The sequence below is a fragment of the Paramormyrops kingsleyae genome, chromosome 15 (assembly GCF_048594095.1).
Source record: "Paramormyrops kingsleyae isolate MSU_618 chromosome 15, PKINGS_0.4, whole genome shotgun sequence".
In the NCBI taxonomy this organism is placed as follows: Eukaryota; Metazoa; Chordata; class Actinopteri; order Osteoglossiformes; family Mormyridae; genus Paramormyrops; species Paramormyrops kingsleyae.
The window spans coordinates 9,223,199-9,240,671 of record NC_132811.1 but is presented as its reverse complement, the minus strand read 5'-3'; the positions used below and the strand labels follow the sequence as shown (position 1 = coordinate 9,240,671).

General features: G+C 33.9%; 1 protein-coding gene across 1 annotated transcript; it reads right to left on the bottom strand.

Moving 5' to 3' along the window:
* Positions 1-2,448: 2,448 nt before the first annotated feature.
* Positions 2,449-14,779, bottom strand: adgrl4 (adhesion G protein-coupled receptor L4). The gene is made up of 15 exons (XM_023844309.2): positions 14,637-14,779; positions 14,194-14,340; positions 10,774-10,923; positions 10,063-10,133; positions 8,959-9,138; positions 8,596-8,770; positions 8,303-8,410; positions 7,817-8,016; positions 6,804-6,980; positions 6,338-6,541; positions 5,844-6,064; positions 5,691-5,757; positions 5,424-5,515; positions 4,981-5,149; positions 2,449-3,079 (listed from the first exon to the last, which is right to left on the bottom strand). Exons 1-15 carry the CDS (start codon positions 14,680-14,682, stop codon positions 3,017-3,019), a joined length of 2,070 nt encoding a protein of 689 aa, XP_023700077.1. The 5' UTR covers positions 14,683-14,779; the 3' UTR covers positions 2,449-3,016.
* Positions 14,780-17,473: the final 2,694 nt, after the last annotated feature.

Sequence of the window (17,473 nt, the reverse complement as noted above, 5' to 3'; positions counted from 1 at the left end):
CTGAATAGTCTTAAAGACAACATTTTTTAACTTAGCATTGTTAAATACGATATAAGCAGAGAAATAACCAAAAAATACACCTAAATATTTAAACCATATATAATTTTACTCAATAAAATGTGACACAGAACATGAACTCAGAAGTCCTGTGGAGATGCCTGGTCTCGATCACCACGGCACAGAAAGCCATCATCTATCTCCTGCTCTGTGCTATTACTCCGCCTTCCACTTCTCCACCTTAACCTTCAGCTCCACCTGGACCATAAGTGATACAGCATGAAGAAGCAGCATGAGGTGCCTGCAGACCAAGCCCTCCGGGGCCAAAACATAAGCGTGTATTACCCTCCATATGCTCCTGGCCATGGTTTCATCTCTGCAGTCCCTGTGGTGCTAATTCATTCCTACTGGACAGGAAATCTTTGCAGGCCACCTCTGGTACCCATGTTTTCCTATGCTTCTCCTCATAGGTGGTTCTAGACGCTAATTTTTTATTTTATTTTTTTGGGGGGTCATCAGAAAACCTCAGCCACCTAAAAAAACGATTTTTCTAAAACCATTTAGTGATTTATCCTTTATTTTTTTATATACATTTTATAGCCCAACAAACTTTATTGTGGGAAGTCCACGGGTGTTTTGGTGTGGGGCTGGGATTCCGTATTCTATCAGGGGGCCGGGACGCCCCTAAGTGTCAAATCCTAGAATCGCCCCGGCTCCTCCTGTCACTGTCAGGGTTTCTTCTCTTTCTACTGCCCCTAGTGCTCCTCCTGCTCACTGTTCCTCCTACTCCTTTGGGCAAATAATGTATTTGATTCCCTGGAATGAAAAGCAACATACACAGGTACATAGCAATTTAAAGCAATGCTTTAATTCCCCACTAGAGGGTAGAATATTACAGTTCTTATGAGAACAAACAAAAACTTTGAAGTGTATACAAACACTTGTGTATACAAGTAGTTGTCATGAGCAATCTGGGAGGAAACAATTGTTCGGATTCTGAATATTTCTTATAAGTGTTATTACTGCTGACAATTGTAATTCTGGCATTGCCTCTAGAATGTACCCCAACTTTGGTCTGCTGTCTGCGATGAGGTGCAGGTCCCCAGCAAAACAATGACTAGGATAAGCAGGTAGAAAATGGAAGGATGGGTAATAATCTGGTTGTTGTCATGGTCCAAATGCATTTGCCTTATTTTGATCAGGAATACTGTGTGTAATTTCACATGTTCCACTGATAATATGAACTTTCCTACCTGTATGGGCTTTTTTTCTGTAAAAATGCTGTAAATCGTTCTTGTCTTGCAATAACAATAAATATAAGATATCACAATGAAGGTATCTAGGGAACATAAAGTTGAATCACTTATTGTTGATTATACTGATAAAATATGTTTTGCCTAGCAATAAATTATGCATATATTATCACAAAATATATTTTTTTATCTATTTAATTACTTGAGAACAGCATTTTTGTATCTAGAAGTCTATTAAATATGATCAATTAAGTCTAATTATATATGTATCATTATATATATACTGTGTGTGTGTGTATATATAAATATATATTTATTTATTACTACATACACATAATGCAAGCTGTTCTTTTCACTGCAATACAGCTATGCATGTCCCAGCTGAGTCCAGTGAAGCTTGGATTAAGCCACATGCGGTCTGTCTCTCCAAACAGCAACTAGAGTTTTGCTGATGTATATTAGCACCTTGTTTTCAGGTATAGAGTGTTTGTATCATACGGTTGTTTCTTGACTGTCCTGGTCCTGTGTTTGTCCCTTCCTCTTCATCTTGCAGTTTTTATTTGATGATTTTCTTCATATTGCAGTGTTTGGTCCAGTGACATTTGGACATTCAGATTACAGATTTTGGAATGTAATATGCTCTATGTTATTACTGGCTCTTTGATCTATCACATGTGCTTTGGAATATTTGGAATATTTTGGTTGCAATTGCTAAATTAACCTGGTGTCTCTAATCATTAGTGCAAAAAAAAAACATTATGCCAAGAGATTGCTAAGAGAATGTGCCTCTGGTGGAAAAGAGCCCGAAATATTTATGAGTCTATGAGTTAACTTTTGTTGTATCAGGAATGAACAATCGACTTCGCATATTCACAAGAAAAACTATTTAGTACAACAGATGTTGGTCAGACATGTTTTGAAAATTAAAGGATTATTTGTGTATTAACTGCCAATTACATAATTATTGTAGATACCTGTATAAGGGCAGATACTTAACCTACTACTGTACAGGCAGTAGTCATTGTACAAACCGTCCTAAATACATGGACACTTCCCCAAACATGTTCCACTAATTTTGCCTAATACATTCTTTAATAATTAATGGGTTTCCCAACCCACTTGTTGATTATAATATGTCCCTAATTCTCATCTAGCTATACCCTACAATAAAAAATATATACATCTTCATAACAGGTAATAGTTTTTCGGATATAAAAATACAATTTATTTTAAGCTGTAAATTAAAAAAAAATTAATTTAGAAAAAGTCATTTGAAAAGTACAAATGATCATAATGCTCACAGAATTAAAAGATACATTAAATTAACATTTTTTGATTATACCAATCATTCCCTTTAAAAAGGGCATTCATAGTGGTATAAAACAGGAAAGATAAAAAAGAAAATTCATTAAAAAGGAAAAAACAGGAATTAGCTCTCTTTGTCTAGTGGCTATGTACAGTACATCTGGTGGGTACATGCTACAGAATTTCAACAATACAATACATTGAAATACATTACACTTTGCATTCTAATTTACATTAAATTACAGAAAAGAAAATATGTCATTATGACCATAGCCACATTTAAATATGAGTGTTAAAAGGGTGTCAGCTGAAGTGATTTGCAACTGGATTTCATATACTGGAATTTATTTTATCAGACATTACATTTATTTATTTTTATTTGGTTAGATATTGGTATAGATATTGCACAGATAAATAATGCTAACTCCAAGTAGCAGGTCTGCCCATATATACTGAAATGTTTATCTGAGGCACTCGAAGCAACAAGGGACATTTTTAAACAGCCTGTAGTACTCCTCTTGAATCTGGAAGAGGGAACAGAAAAAAGAAGGTGAGTTTTATGAAAATAAAAAACACTGGCAGTTCACATGCCAATGATCCATTTCACAGCCCCTTATCCAGTTCTGGGCTATAGTGAGGCTCAAGCCCGTCCCAGGAAGCTGAGAACACAACCTGGATGTCGTGGAACATGCAGTCATGCACTGCCAGTAATTTAGAGACACCAGTGCACCTAACTGTATGTTTTGAACTGCGGAAGGAAACACACACAGAGACAGAGCTATGAGGGGAAGGATTCAAACTCCCAGAGGTGGAGCTGGGAGGAAACAGTGCAGTGCGGCAATGTGAGCCACTGTGCCAACCTTAACGATAAACAAAATAAAGCATAAATAAAATTTTCCGGCACATTTAACAATTTCACTAGCAGTGAAACTTTATCTGAAATAGACAAGAGGAATTCAGTTTAGATGTCTACCTGCACAATACATTTAAAATAATGGTTTAAACATTTTGGTATTGTTGATATTAATGTTACGAGTAATTCACAAAGTAGGGTATTAAGATGTGCAGATAAAATACCACTCTATTATCCGTCAAATATTTTGCATGGAATTCATGTCAGTGAATATGCGACTGTCAGAGAAAATTGGTACACTTTTTAGTTTTATTATGTCTATAGTCACCCCAAGGTCTAAATCAAGGAATGGGGAATTCTAGGCAGTGTTTTGTACTAGTTAAGCTTTTAATTAAATTTGACTTGATTGAGATGTTCAATGTTTTTTTTTTTTCTAAGGCTGTTCTAGATAAGGACTCACAATACATATTGTTTAATCTAATCATTTCACTTCAATAAAGAGTAATGACCTTAGCTTGATTAATCCTTTAATGGCTGAAGCTATTCTTAACATAAGTGGTTTCATATTCTTTGAAAATTCTACCAGGCATTTTGTATAATATCTCTTATTTTTTATATAAAAGCTATCCTTAGCTTGGCTGGTAATTTTACTTGCACTTTCAGGCCTAGAAACAGAATGCGCTTCATTATTCTCATATAACAGTTATGCATTTTAATTCAAATTATAAAACCATATCAACAGATTAGTTAAAATAGAAAAACACAAAGTCTAAGTTTTAAAAATACTTTAATTAGTATAGAATAGTAGAAACCCCATTCACACTAAAACAGGTTTTAGTGATGAGATACTTTTTTATTGACTACATTATCGGGAGGTATGGCCACACACAAATGAGAGCTCCGGTTGTCTCTCATTAGTTGGCAGACAGAGGTTTAACAGGGTAGAATGGGAGTTACTTATTCAAAGCTCTCTGCTGCGCTTGCTGGAAGATGAATTTATCTAATGGATTCGGGTCATTAATTACTCTCCCCAGACCTCTGGGCTAACAAAGAGCAAGCACAGTCATAGGAGGCCGGAAGTCATAAACACAATTGAAATAGGAGACCCAATTCACAGAGAAGTGTTACAGCACAGCTAGACATATATAATCTAGCTTTAATTTTGTCTATATCTATTTTTGTCTATTTTTCGTAAAAATTGAAATATCCATTAGATAAGAAGACATGCCACTATGCAACTTCTACAGTAGTTACTTTTTGTTGTTGTTGGTGGTGGCGGTGTGTGTGTGTGTGTGTGTGTGTTTTAATGTAGCTTTTATAGGTATCCTGACAGGAATCTCTATCACAGCTTGGCAAAAGTAATATTAAGTTGGATTTTCCAAATGCATATGTATTAATTACCATAACTTATTGCAATTTATTGAAATATTTTTGAAAAATGTCATATTTAAATAAATTTGTGCAGTAAGCAAAGGGTGAATGTGGCATTAAAAAAAAACCTTTTTCACTACTGAATGACTGCATTCATATGCCAACAAACTTGACTGCAAACTGAATGGGAAGAACGGTTACCTTTCTGGATAACACACAAAGGAAGATGAAGATGAACATCCCTTGGAAAGTGTTGCAGATGGTGAACAGATATGCAGTGACAGTGGTTTCTTGAAGGATGTGAAGGACACCGAAGGTCCAAGTGGCGCCAAGGACGAATAAGAGAGCGAGGGCTCCCCTAGCACATGACCTGAAGGGGGAAACATTGTGTCATGAAACAAGGTGCAAGACATGTTCTGCATTTATACAGAACTGATTGTATCAGACAATACCATACAACGTAGCAGCCACAGTAATGCATTTTCTGAAATAGAAAAAAAATATGAATTCCCAACAGCTTCTTTTAGCGTGTTAGCTTGGCTAGCTTTTCGCATATAGCCATAATTACAGAAGAACTGGGACTCTATGATAAATATAAAAATGCTTGAAATGAACATTAGGTGAAAGCAGAGAAACTGTGTTACCTGATATTTTCGTAGTGGCTAATTTCAGGCTTCTTTATAGCAGTGTGACGATACACTTTATACATGATCACTCCAAAAGCCAAGAGATTAACCTTAGGCAAGATTATTTCATAATTAGACATGCAACACATGCATAAATTGATTAATTGTAAATAATAATAATAAGCATAGAAAATATAAGGCATTAGAATTACTTATAGATTGATTTATTCATGTTTATTTAAATTTATTTTCCTGACTGCCAGAAATACAGGATTAATTTCTTACCAGAATAATTAAACAGGCTGGTCCAATAAAACTCCATATAAAATTGTTCTCTGTACTTAACCAACACCTGCAAAATAAACATGTTCCTTACCACTACAATCCTATAAAACTGTTGGGGATTATTTAAATGTAGGCCTGCAAAATTTCACTTACGCTTTTTTAGTACCATAGTATTTGTAACCGAGAGTCGCAGAAATTGCTACCACAACAGCAGGGCTCCCATAGCCAAAGATGTAGAAGTTGCGATGCAAGAAACCCTTATTGTAAATGACGCCAACGACTATCAGATAGAGATGAATTCCCTCGATGCACATCCAGGCGAATGCAGCTAAAAAGAAGTAATGCAACAGCATGGCAACGATGGAGCAGAAGTGCTAAGGAGAAACAGAAAAGTAAAAAAGGCAATATGATCAAACTGCAGCTTGTTTGTCCTTGAAACATCTCATAACCAACTTTTTTAATATAAAGCAAAATATCACTTTACAGGCACACCGTGACTTGTGACCATTAAATGGATGGATGGATGGATTGATAGATAGATATATGAAATTTGAGAGCTATAGATGTGTGCTATGAAAGAATACCATGGATATAATGCTGTGGATATAGAACAAACATTTCATGATTAAGCTAAGAACGGTGCTCACTTTATGGTTGCTCATATTAATTCCAACTAAAAATATGAATTCAGCCATGAAGAGACTGCAGCAAAGGTTTTTGTGAATAGTTGTTCTGGTGCTCTGTATTTCACTGAAGAACCAGAAAGTAAAAATGCACATAGAGAGACATATGATGGATATTATCATTCCGAGTTGGGTAAGTCTGGTCAGAATATTCAAGTGGTCTGTTACCTGCAAAATAAACAACAACAACAGTCAGGTTTGCATAATCATAAAAAAAGATGCATCAGAGCACTGCTAAACAGAATTACTATTAAAAACAGTTCATTAAATACATGTAACATGAGGCTCTACTTAGAATACGGAATAGGGACCCCCCACGACCCTCAATAGGACAAGCAGTTTCAGAAATTTAATGGATGGATGGAATTAGACTTAGAAACACAAAACAAAACCAGTCTTTGGAGGATGCATATGAAATGTCTAAGCTTACTTCGGAACGTCCAGAAGACATCAGGATGGCAAAGTGGGTCATGTGATTACAGCTGCAGGTGGTGTGGGATGTGTTGACATGAATGTATTTGCAACCATCTGTGGCCCAGTGGCCCCTCATTGACTCTGAGTACTTCCAGAATGCACATTTCACAGAATGACGGTCAGAGTCAAATGGCTGTATAAATGAAAGTACAAATAAATAAAGAAATGGAATAAATTAATAAATAAAAAGTTAAAATGATATGTTTTGGTTTGTGGTGTAAATATATATATATACAGCCTTAGGCAGTCATAGAAAATGATTAAATAATCTCCCTGTTGGTGTAAAACTTTGCTACGATGCCTGTCAAATAGTGTTAGCTTCACCATTTCAAAACTTCTCTTAATATCACCCCAGTATTTGAGCACCTGTTGACCACTCGGGCGCCTTGTATGGATAATCAATACCTCACTGAATTTTTAATCTAGTTAAATTAATAAATTAAGTGAGCTTGTGATAAAATGTAACAAATCCATGTAATGGCTGAGGAGGGGTTTGGGAACTGAAGCGGTGTTACTGTTTTTATGGTAACACTTTAAATGAAAATTTCATCTAGCATGCATTAAAGATGCCTTCATAGTGCCTTATAATGGTTGATATACAAATTAATAAAGCATTACAGCATCTTCTGCTGACAGTTAAAAGGCATTTTAATGTCGATTATAACACTTCATAAGCTCCAATGAAGCTCTACATTATAATGCATTATATTAAGAATTAAGAATGCTTTGTACTGCATTAGAAAGGTATCTATATTGTATTATAGATGAGAGCTCCATTAAGCATTCATAATGCATTATAAACATGGCTATTATACAGTACCTTTTATGAATATTTATAGCCATGCTTTATGAATGCACTATAATGTGTAAAGAATGTTTTCATAGATCCTTATAGATATTACATTCATTGAAAGTGTTACCATAAATAAACACTAAATACACTTATCACACTTCATTTTTTACACTTACTTCAGAGTGTTTTAAGGAAAATGTTACAACATCAAGCTCATAGACGTTTGCTGGTTTTAGGGCAACTGCTACAACTTGAGAGTTCACAGTAAAATCTTCGGCTTCTGAATGTTGTTTATACTCCTGCACGAGTTTGTCTTTGCTGTTTTTCAAAAGATTGCTAATGCTTGTGTAACGAAGAAAAACCACAGAGACGTTTTCTGAGAAAGAAAGAGATTAAGTTACCCTGACACGCACTATACATAAACAGTTGTAAAGAAGTCTATAGTGAATAAATGAATAATTGCATTACAACAATTTAAAAATGTCTTTTAATATAATGATCAGTATAGTCTAATGAAGGGCATCACACTATAAACCATCACTCTATAAAATTATGCCTCTTCAACATCATCAGCAGTACAATATAAAAATATAAAAAATACCTGCTAAACTAATTTTCAAACCAATTACAAAGCAGCAGCAACATTAAAGTATTCAACCTACCATTGACTTTTGTTTCTGCAGATTGCAACTTAATGGAATCTCCTCCCAGATTAGCTTGAAGGTTCAGTTGCTTATTGTGTTGTGTTTCAAAAGCACATAGCTTAAGGGCTACAAATGAAAAAAAAAAATACAAACTATATTATAGTATAAAAAGAGGTAAATTAAAAATAACATAATACATAAAAATATGTATAAAGTACTACCAGTTGAGCAGATTATACGAGGAACATAGATCAAATATTCTAGTAGCTCTAAAATCTGTTTATATGAGCTTTTTGAATAAGTATTCTTACCTAAGTGGCTTGTATTGACTTCCACTTCTGTTGCAGTTTTGTAATTTTTAGAAATGCTCAGTGTTGCTTCTTCCACAGTATGCAATAGTTTTGTAATGGTCTGTTCTTGATTCACCTCTGTTATGTTATACCATGCATTGTTTTCAACAATATTGTTTACTGTGTTTACAAAGACCTATCAATAAGAAACAATTTTGGTAAAAATGAATTCATGTATATTAACATATACAGTTATACATTCATATAATTCGCATACATTCATATATGAAATTCGTAATTAAACTATTGCCAACATAATCAACGTGTGTTTAGACTTTTTTTTTAATATAAAAAGAAATTGTAAAAATGAATAGTAAAACTTACTTTTATTGTTTCATTAGTAGAAGCGTCCACATTAGCACTGGTGTCATTCACAACAGATAACAATGGCAGGGATTGAGATAAGACCTCCACATATGAAATGATATCGACTGGTGTCAGCTCCTCCGAAGTTTGTTTTCTGATTTCTTTCAGCAGTGGTAGGGGACTTTTATTGCCACTCATCTAGACATTGAATAAATTAAATGAAGTTAATGCACGGAACATGTCTCACTTAATTAAATTACTGCACTAAACATCATTGATTACTTAAACAATCAAATTATTATTGAAGTCATTATCCTGAAATAAAATCACACCTAGAGGCACATCATAAGAGCCAGATGGTTCATTCACTATCCTGTTATTACAGTTCAAAATGGATTCAGTCCTAGAGGGTTACAGAGTACACTGGTCATGATTTCAGTCAATGTTTAATTATTTATGCTTTTCTCAAGTGTTAATTTAACTACACACTGAAATACAGGTAAAAAAACCCAAACTTTTTTTCATTGCATTAAACTAAAAATACCTAAATGGGTATTTCTCAAAATGTTTTTATTTTATTACTTTTCAGTTGAGTAGCAGACCTATTAATTATTTAAATTAATTTATATTGAATTAGCAATTTTTTGTAGTAATTGGTGAAACAAGGTGTGAAAACACAACGTGGGATTATTAAGATGTCAATAACTGGTTAGTGTAAACTGGATCCCATTGGGTTAAATATAGCAGTGATTTACTTTACACAGTAATCCTACCCCTCCATAAGTTACAAAGAGAGGTTACTCCTATCCCTATGTCCATCTTTGAGCCATTAGATATTAAGGATTGTTTTAAATAAATGTATTTGATTATCAATCAATTCTCATCTTCAATTTTACTGAGGAATGTAATAAAACCATAATGGATTGCAAGGGTAAATTTCTTTATCATTACAAATCTGGTTTAATAGTGCAGGTTTTGAATGATTATGCCGATCAACAGCTTAATCAAATTGAATAAAAGTAAAGCCAGTGAAATTTGTTGCTTGACTTTAATTGGTAGACCCAGTTAAAAAAATAATAAAATAATACTAATAACTTTGTAATTATGATGCTCTGTACTTACACTTTGTAGTGTTTTATTGACCATCTGGGAGACACATTTGTCATTCAAGTGACACATCGTCTTTGGAATTTCTGTAAAAAACAAAAAAAGTTCAAAACAAACTGAGCAACCCCAGTGGAACAAGACAGTTTTTTTAAATTGACTACTAGGCAGGAACAGGGTAATATTGGGAAGCAATATAGCTACATAGTATTGAACATGAGCGTGGATTCCTATACTCCAAAACCACATATTGTTCTTGCAATACATTATGAGTAACATACAATAAGTGTTGTAGAAACTTTATTAGTGTTTCCCTAAATATAGGATATTTCTTTTGGAAAAGGCATTAATTTGAGTTTTTCTAGAAGCTCATCTGTGCAGTAAATGCCATTTTTGGGTGCAAATTGTTTAGTATCTGTATTTCGCCACAGATAAGAGCGGCTATAAGATCCGGCAACGTTGACGCAATGGGAGTTAGGGGCCAGAGACTCTCAGATCATTTCATCAATATCTGCAGATAACCACAGACCAAAACACACAAAAGGATAATGAAAGATTTCATTACTGCATTTACATTTTCATTACTAGATAATTATCTACATTGCATTGCATTGTGAGGCTTATTTATTTGTGAAATCTCACTAATAAAGCTGACATTCGCCTTATGCAAACATTGAAATCTATGCCACAACGCACATTGAAAAGTATATAAAACAGGTGATAAATTACCAACACAATGTGTATCATCATTTGTTTGAAAGTTTTCTGTCCCAGTGGATTTGTAGCCAGGTGTACATGTGCAGAAGTAGCTCCCTTGAATGTTGCTGCAATACGCATTTTTACCACAGATGCCTGTGACATTTTCGCATTCATTGTCATCTGTGATTAAAACAGTAAACAGAACAATTACAATAGAAGCCAAAGAATGCAGAGTGTTCACATGTGTATTAATATTAATAGACAATGTCTATCCATCCATTCTACAACTACTTATCCAGTAAGAGAACAGTATAGAGCACAAAGCAGGGGAATCTCTCTCTCTCTCTCTCTCTCTCTCTCTCTCTGATACTGAAATATGATACTTTTGACATTTTTAGTTTTTTGACTGCAAAAAATAAAAATGAGTTTATCCTTGTGGAGACCAAAAAAATGCCCCAACAAGGTAAAAAGTTACAGGTTTTTATCAAATTGTAGGGCAATCTAGTTCCTACCACGTAATAAACAGAAAAATGCATTAATAGATGAAGTTCAATATAGATGCCCATCACATCATCCTAGATAGATATTTAGAGATGCATGTTATGCACACAAATTAGAGCCACTTGTCCCTAGTTTCCATACACATAGGCCAAACGGTGTGTTTGACTCGTCTGTCAAGTTCTTTTTTGTTCTTCTTCTTTTTTTTTCTTTCCTCCCCCCCCCCCCCCCCACTCCCCTCCCAGGACATTGTTTTTGAACAGAACAATAGTCCAAATTCCACTCAGGTCACATGGTTGTGTTTCCTACCTTGAAATGACTAATATACCATAATGTTAATTATAAAACAAAATAAAAATTATGGCTCCAGTTGAGAGTTAACTGGTGGACTGTTTGTTACAAAAATGAAACACAAGAACAACATTAGTATATAACATTAGTATCGACAACAACAGCAACAACAAAGCAACAACAATAATGATAATGATGATGATCATGATAGGAAGAAGAAGAAGAAGAAAATATAATACAGACCACCACAGTATAAAATTTTTACATTTCTCTGATTCTTCTCATGAGAAATCATCATTGAAAATTAACCACAGATACCTTGAAAACAAATCTCTGCAGGGAATCTGAAATCTCTGTAACCATCGTTTAACATATCTCTGAACATTAAAAACATAATAATTAAAATAAAACATAATTAACATAAGTATTCTTCATCTTACAACATGAATCTTTGTCTAAATTATGAAATATTACCAATTTCACTGATGATTATACAGCTTATTGTAAATATTTAAGTCTCTTTTTCCTGGAATATTTCATCATTCTAACTTTTATGAGATTTAATTTGATCAGCAAAAAATGCTCATTATTTCCCCGAAATATTTAAAAATAGTGGTTTTATCCTATGTGTACAGCACTCATCAACTTCCCCGCTTCTTGTGGAAAAACCCTGTCCCGTAAGGGACATCCTCTGCATCCGTAAGTGGGAGGCAAAGTGTTCTCAGGAAATTTGTCCTAAATTCCACACCTAGGTCTTCATTAAATGTTTAAATAAACTTACTCCTTTTGAAAGCCACTTTTAAGCTGAAAAGAAAAGCTCCACTTTCTATTTTCAACTGCCATCACTTTCATACAGCATTTCAAAAAGTAGTTTAAACAAGAAAACTTAAATCTAGTAACTTAAATTTAAGACACATATTATATAGTAAAGAGTACAAGATAAAAACAAATAAATATAGATAATGTAAAATATGCATATTTCAGTCAGATTGTTTATACTTTCAATATACGAAATTCGATTGTGTTCAATCAGATTTGAAACAGGTATAACTAGAGTCTATTTAGTTTCACTGGTATAATCCTAAATTTGCTTGAATAGTATAGGGTCCCCGTGTGCCTGGAGCTTATCCCAGGAAGCACAGGGCACGGGGGAGGGGACACCCAGTTTATCTCAGGATGTTTGGAGCATAGCCATAAAAAGCTAGGTAGCTAATACTAACCATTGAGCCACCAAGCTGGCTGGTTTATTTTTCATGTTATTAGGCACTGCCTTATCCTAAAGTTACGTATGACAACACATTTTCAAAATGTACCATTAAATATACTAAGATTTTTCAAAATATTGTGGGTGCTCTTTTCCTTTTCTCTATGAGACGTAGTTTCTTGATCTCCTACAGCTCAATCTTTTCCTAAATAGTATACACGCCTACAGGAAACATATGACACTTTGCTCACTAATTTAAATAACAGGAAGATTCTAAGCTTTGTCTGCTGAACCTTCACAGTTTAATGCCTAAACCATATTTCAGTTTTTACAGCACTAAATACATTCATTCTCATTACTTAATTAAATGCCCCACTATCCAGTAATTATTTAGTTTTCTTACAGAACTTTAAGCTGTATAAGGCTAAATTAAACTAATACTGTAAGTTTCACCAAAATAAAAACTAACAATAAAAAGATTATTAATGCATTTACACATGGAATGGGAAAACTAATTATATTTTATTAATGATGTTTACAATTATATCTATAGAAGTGAGAACTGGAAGCTTAACTTCCCTGCCTAAATGATCTAGAACAATTAACTCCTAGCTGCACGTATAATACAGGAGGGTTTATCCCATATAGACATAAATAAGTGAAACCAGTGAAAATGAAAAGTGGCTAAGGATTGTGTTAAGTATCCTATAAAATAAATACTCAGATGAAAAATGTTGTAATTATAATAACGTTATTTTTCGAAGTCTAATAAGCTTGTCAGTACTTCTAAGAATGATTTCAAAAGTTGTCTTAGAAGATATACAAAATCTGTGACAGTCAAATAGTAATGACTAAACAGAAGCCTAATTTGTGCTTATGATGTGGGAACCAACAGTTTAACAGTTATTTGTAACAACAACAATAACAGCAATAACAACAACAACAACAACATAATAATAATAATAATAATAATAATAAAATGAAATTGTCCTTATTATTATTGTCTTATTATTATTGTTGTTGTTGTTGGTCATATTACATGAAAAAGGAATTCACAGACTGGCTACTTCTTATACTCTAATTAGGTGCATATTTGTGTATCAGTAATAGAAACATAGTATTCATTTTATAGGACAACACAAGAAATCGATGCAGAACACAAGAAACAATGATGGACGAACACAATCATCATTATCGGATATGCATATATCATTTAAAAATTTAGTACATTTAGTAAGATTTACTTTATTAGAATTTAAACAGTAACATTAAATTCCGTAAAAAATCTACAGTTCATCACTCTTAATAATTCAACAACTCTGTTGTTTTCTGATTTTCTAAACAATTTTCAAAACGGTGACAAAACATCTTCAGTTCGATTATAGATCAAGATTATTTATAGATACCGACATATAAAATTGGTAAAAAAAAAAAAGAAAAAAAGGTGAAACGTTTACCTGCACAAAAACTTATCCCATCACCAGTATATCCAATTTTACAAAGGCATACTTCTGAACCATTATTAGTTTGACACGTTGCCTCCTTAAGACATTTTTTGCAGAAGTCAGAAAATTTGCATGGGTCCAGGAGAAGAGAAAGCCATGCTAATCGGAAAAATGATAAACATAAGCATGTCACTCAGAAGCAAAAACACTGATAAACACAATATACAGGCTAAAATGGCTACAATTTGAGCAATTGGTATTCAAATTATAATAATGAACTAATAATGATCTAATGCAAAGAAATATATTCTTTAAAAAGCGAAACAGCTATTTCAAGGCATCTTGCTTTCTGCGTACTTCCTGTTTGTCAATAGAAAGAAAATGATACTACTATGGTGCCCAACATACAGTTACATTCAGCTGATACATCTTGAATGTAGCAAAAGCTTACTTACCAGCTAAAAGTACAAGTTTCATTGGGAACTTTAGAAAAGACTCCATACTCAGGTTGGACGAGGACTGCTTTTAGCTGAAACCTTCAGTCTGATGACGTTCGCCATTTCCTTACATCAGTTTTCCTGTTTCCTCCAACCTTGCCCTTCCTGTGCTGTTCTTTAATCAGCTTTTACAAACACTATTCTGTGAGCTGCACCAACATTAGAAGAAAATGGTCAGCTAGCTAATATGTTATAAAGTCGCAGAGTGACACATTTTATAAAACTAAATATTTTTGCAATCATAGAAAGCAGCCGGAAAGTAGAATAATTCCTACATGAAAAAAGCCTTTTACATCTCATTTTTCAATCAACAGTTCATGATAATAAGAAGAGATCAAATGCATTTTACAGTGACTGTATTCATGGTCAGTGTGTGTGTGTGATTTTTAAGAAATATTTGCACAGAGAACAATATATTTGTTTTGTGAGTATTCCACTGCCTCCTTTTTAGATGAATGTCATAATATAGAAAAATGCACTTCCACTTATGAATTTACATGCTGATACAGCTAGCACATTTACATTTTCTCAATAATTAACTTTATAATGATTTTGTTCCCTTATCTGATTTAATTGATTTAGATGTAACATCAAAGCAGAACTACAGGTCAGGGCTACAATTAATCTCAAAATTTCACAAGACATCATGAAATAAGAAACGGATGTATGTTGACACTTGTTTAAAAAAAGGAAAAAAAAATATTATTTTCTGTTGTGAGTCAGTAGAACGAGTGTGTCTTTGAAGATAAGCCATAAAATAACACAATTGGTGATTTTATTTGTGGGTGGCAATTCTACACCCTTTAGTTGGAAACGGACCTATTCTTTCTGTGAGAAATTACAATCAGGCTGCTTTGAGCATGACAGGGCACTGCCCATTCCAAGTGTGTAACAAAAAAAGAAAAAAAAATTGGAAAAGTCACAGAGTTATTAGAATATAAAAGTCCTATGAAAACATTTTTGATACCCTTTTATGTATAGGCCATTTAGAAATCAACTAAAAGTGTAGGACAAAAAAGGAATTCTAATTAATTACACAACTATATTTTAAGTCTAGGGGTGGCATAGTGGAACAGAAGCACTCACCTGCAGGGTCTAAGTTTGAATCCCATTCATGCGGTTTATGGAGTTTGCATTTTCTCCCATTGTCAAAAAAATCTACTTGGGGCAATAACTTGTATTGATTTTTACAACTTAATTCTTGGGAAAGTGGCTGACACAAGGACTTCAGGACCTTAGAGTTGTGTATACAAAGACCAGCAGCATGCAATCATGGGAAAACTTCTTTTGAATTGTGGGAGCAAGTTAGCATTTGAAAATAATAATGTTCTTGTTTTCTGTCATCAAAATGGCCGACAGGATTGTGCAACACATTGAATTTCTTTCATCATGTTCATATACAATGTAAGCTCTAGTTCTCTCACATTAGCAAGTGAACCAGTCCATTTTTGTAATTTGGTGGTACTAAAAATATAAAACATTGAACTGTCTGAACTGACTGAGTAATTTCAGTGGCATTTTTTTTTTTGCATTAAATATACTGTCTGTTAGTATTAAAAGTTCACACATGAAAGATTGATGATCTCATTTTTGTTACCATCTTGATATTATATCATTATGTTATAAAAGTACGCCGGCCAATTAGTGTTAACACACAACAAATTCTTAAAACACTTTGATCAAACGACAACACATTATCTACCTTTACAAACATGTGTACAATTTAAATAAATGTGTTGTAAATTTAGAAAACACATGCAAAACAAAAAAACGCTGCAAATCCACTCAAACACGAAATGGGTTTCCAGGGGATAATGAAATGAGGCAAAGCAATTAGGGCTGTGCTGTACATCAGATGTTTAAAGTACATCTATATATTTTGAAAATGAGCTATAGCATGACACAATATGGATATGCTTTTATAGCGTGTTAACATGATGGCTGATTGAATAGAGATCAATAGTATTTCTTCCTGACTGTAAGGAACGTTCTGTTGCATCCCAGAATTCATAGCTAAACTGAAATCATTCAGTTAGCATCTCACAGGGAACTTGACAGGGGGTAAAGTGATGAATCATTGTTACTTGGTTCGTTTTGTTTCAAACCATTGCCAAACAGATCACGTGTTAAACATTCTAAACATTCTAATTTGCAATATTTTTTTCAGGCTCCTGAAGGCTCATACCTTAAAATGAGGAGCTTTTCAGATATTAAGTGCACTTTCAATGGTTGTCAAGCCTCTTTGCATGCCCATGCAACAGATATAGGCATAATTTATTTTTGTCTTTTCTTCGAGACCTCTGTTTAGAATTTAGCTAATACAGGGCTTCCAACGTGTAGTGTGTTGACTCAATGTAATGTCTCCATATGATTAGTTATGAACACATCAAATTTTACCTGTAGGAATACCTGTTTGTCTCGCAGGCCACCATAAGACAATGATTAAATGAGTTATACAGTACATATCACTATAAATAATCGCTACATAATCACATACCTTTTATATTATATTAAATACCCTTCATGATGATTTGCTAACAGGGAGCAGGATGATACACTGGTTAGCACTGTTGTCTCACGTCTAGGGGATGAGGGTTTGAATCTTTGCCATGACTCCACGTGTGTGATTTTAAGGTTCTCCCTATGTCTCACCCAAAGTCCAAAAACATGCTGAGGGTAATTGGAGTTACCAAATTGCCCGTAGGTGTGAATGGTATGTAAGTGTGACCCGCAATGGGTTGGCGCCCCATACTGGGTTGTTCCCTGCCTTGCACTTGTAGTCTTTGGGACAGCCC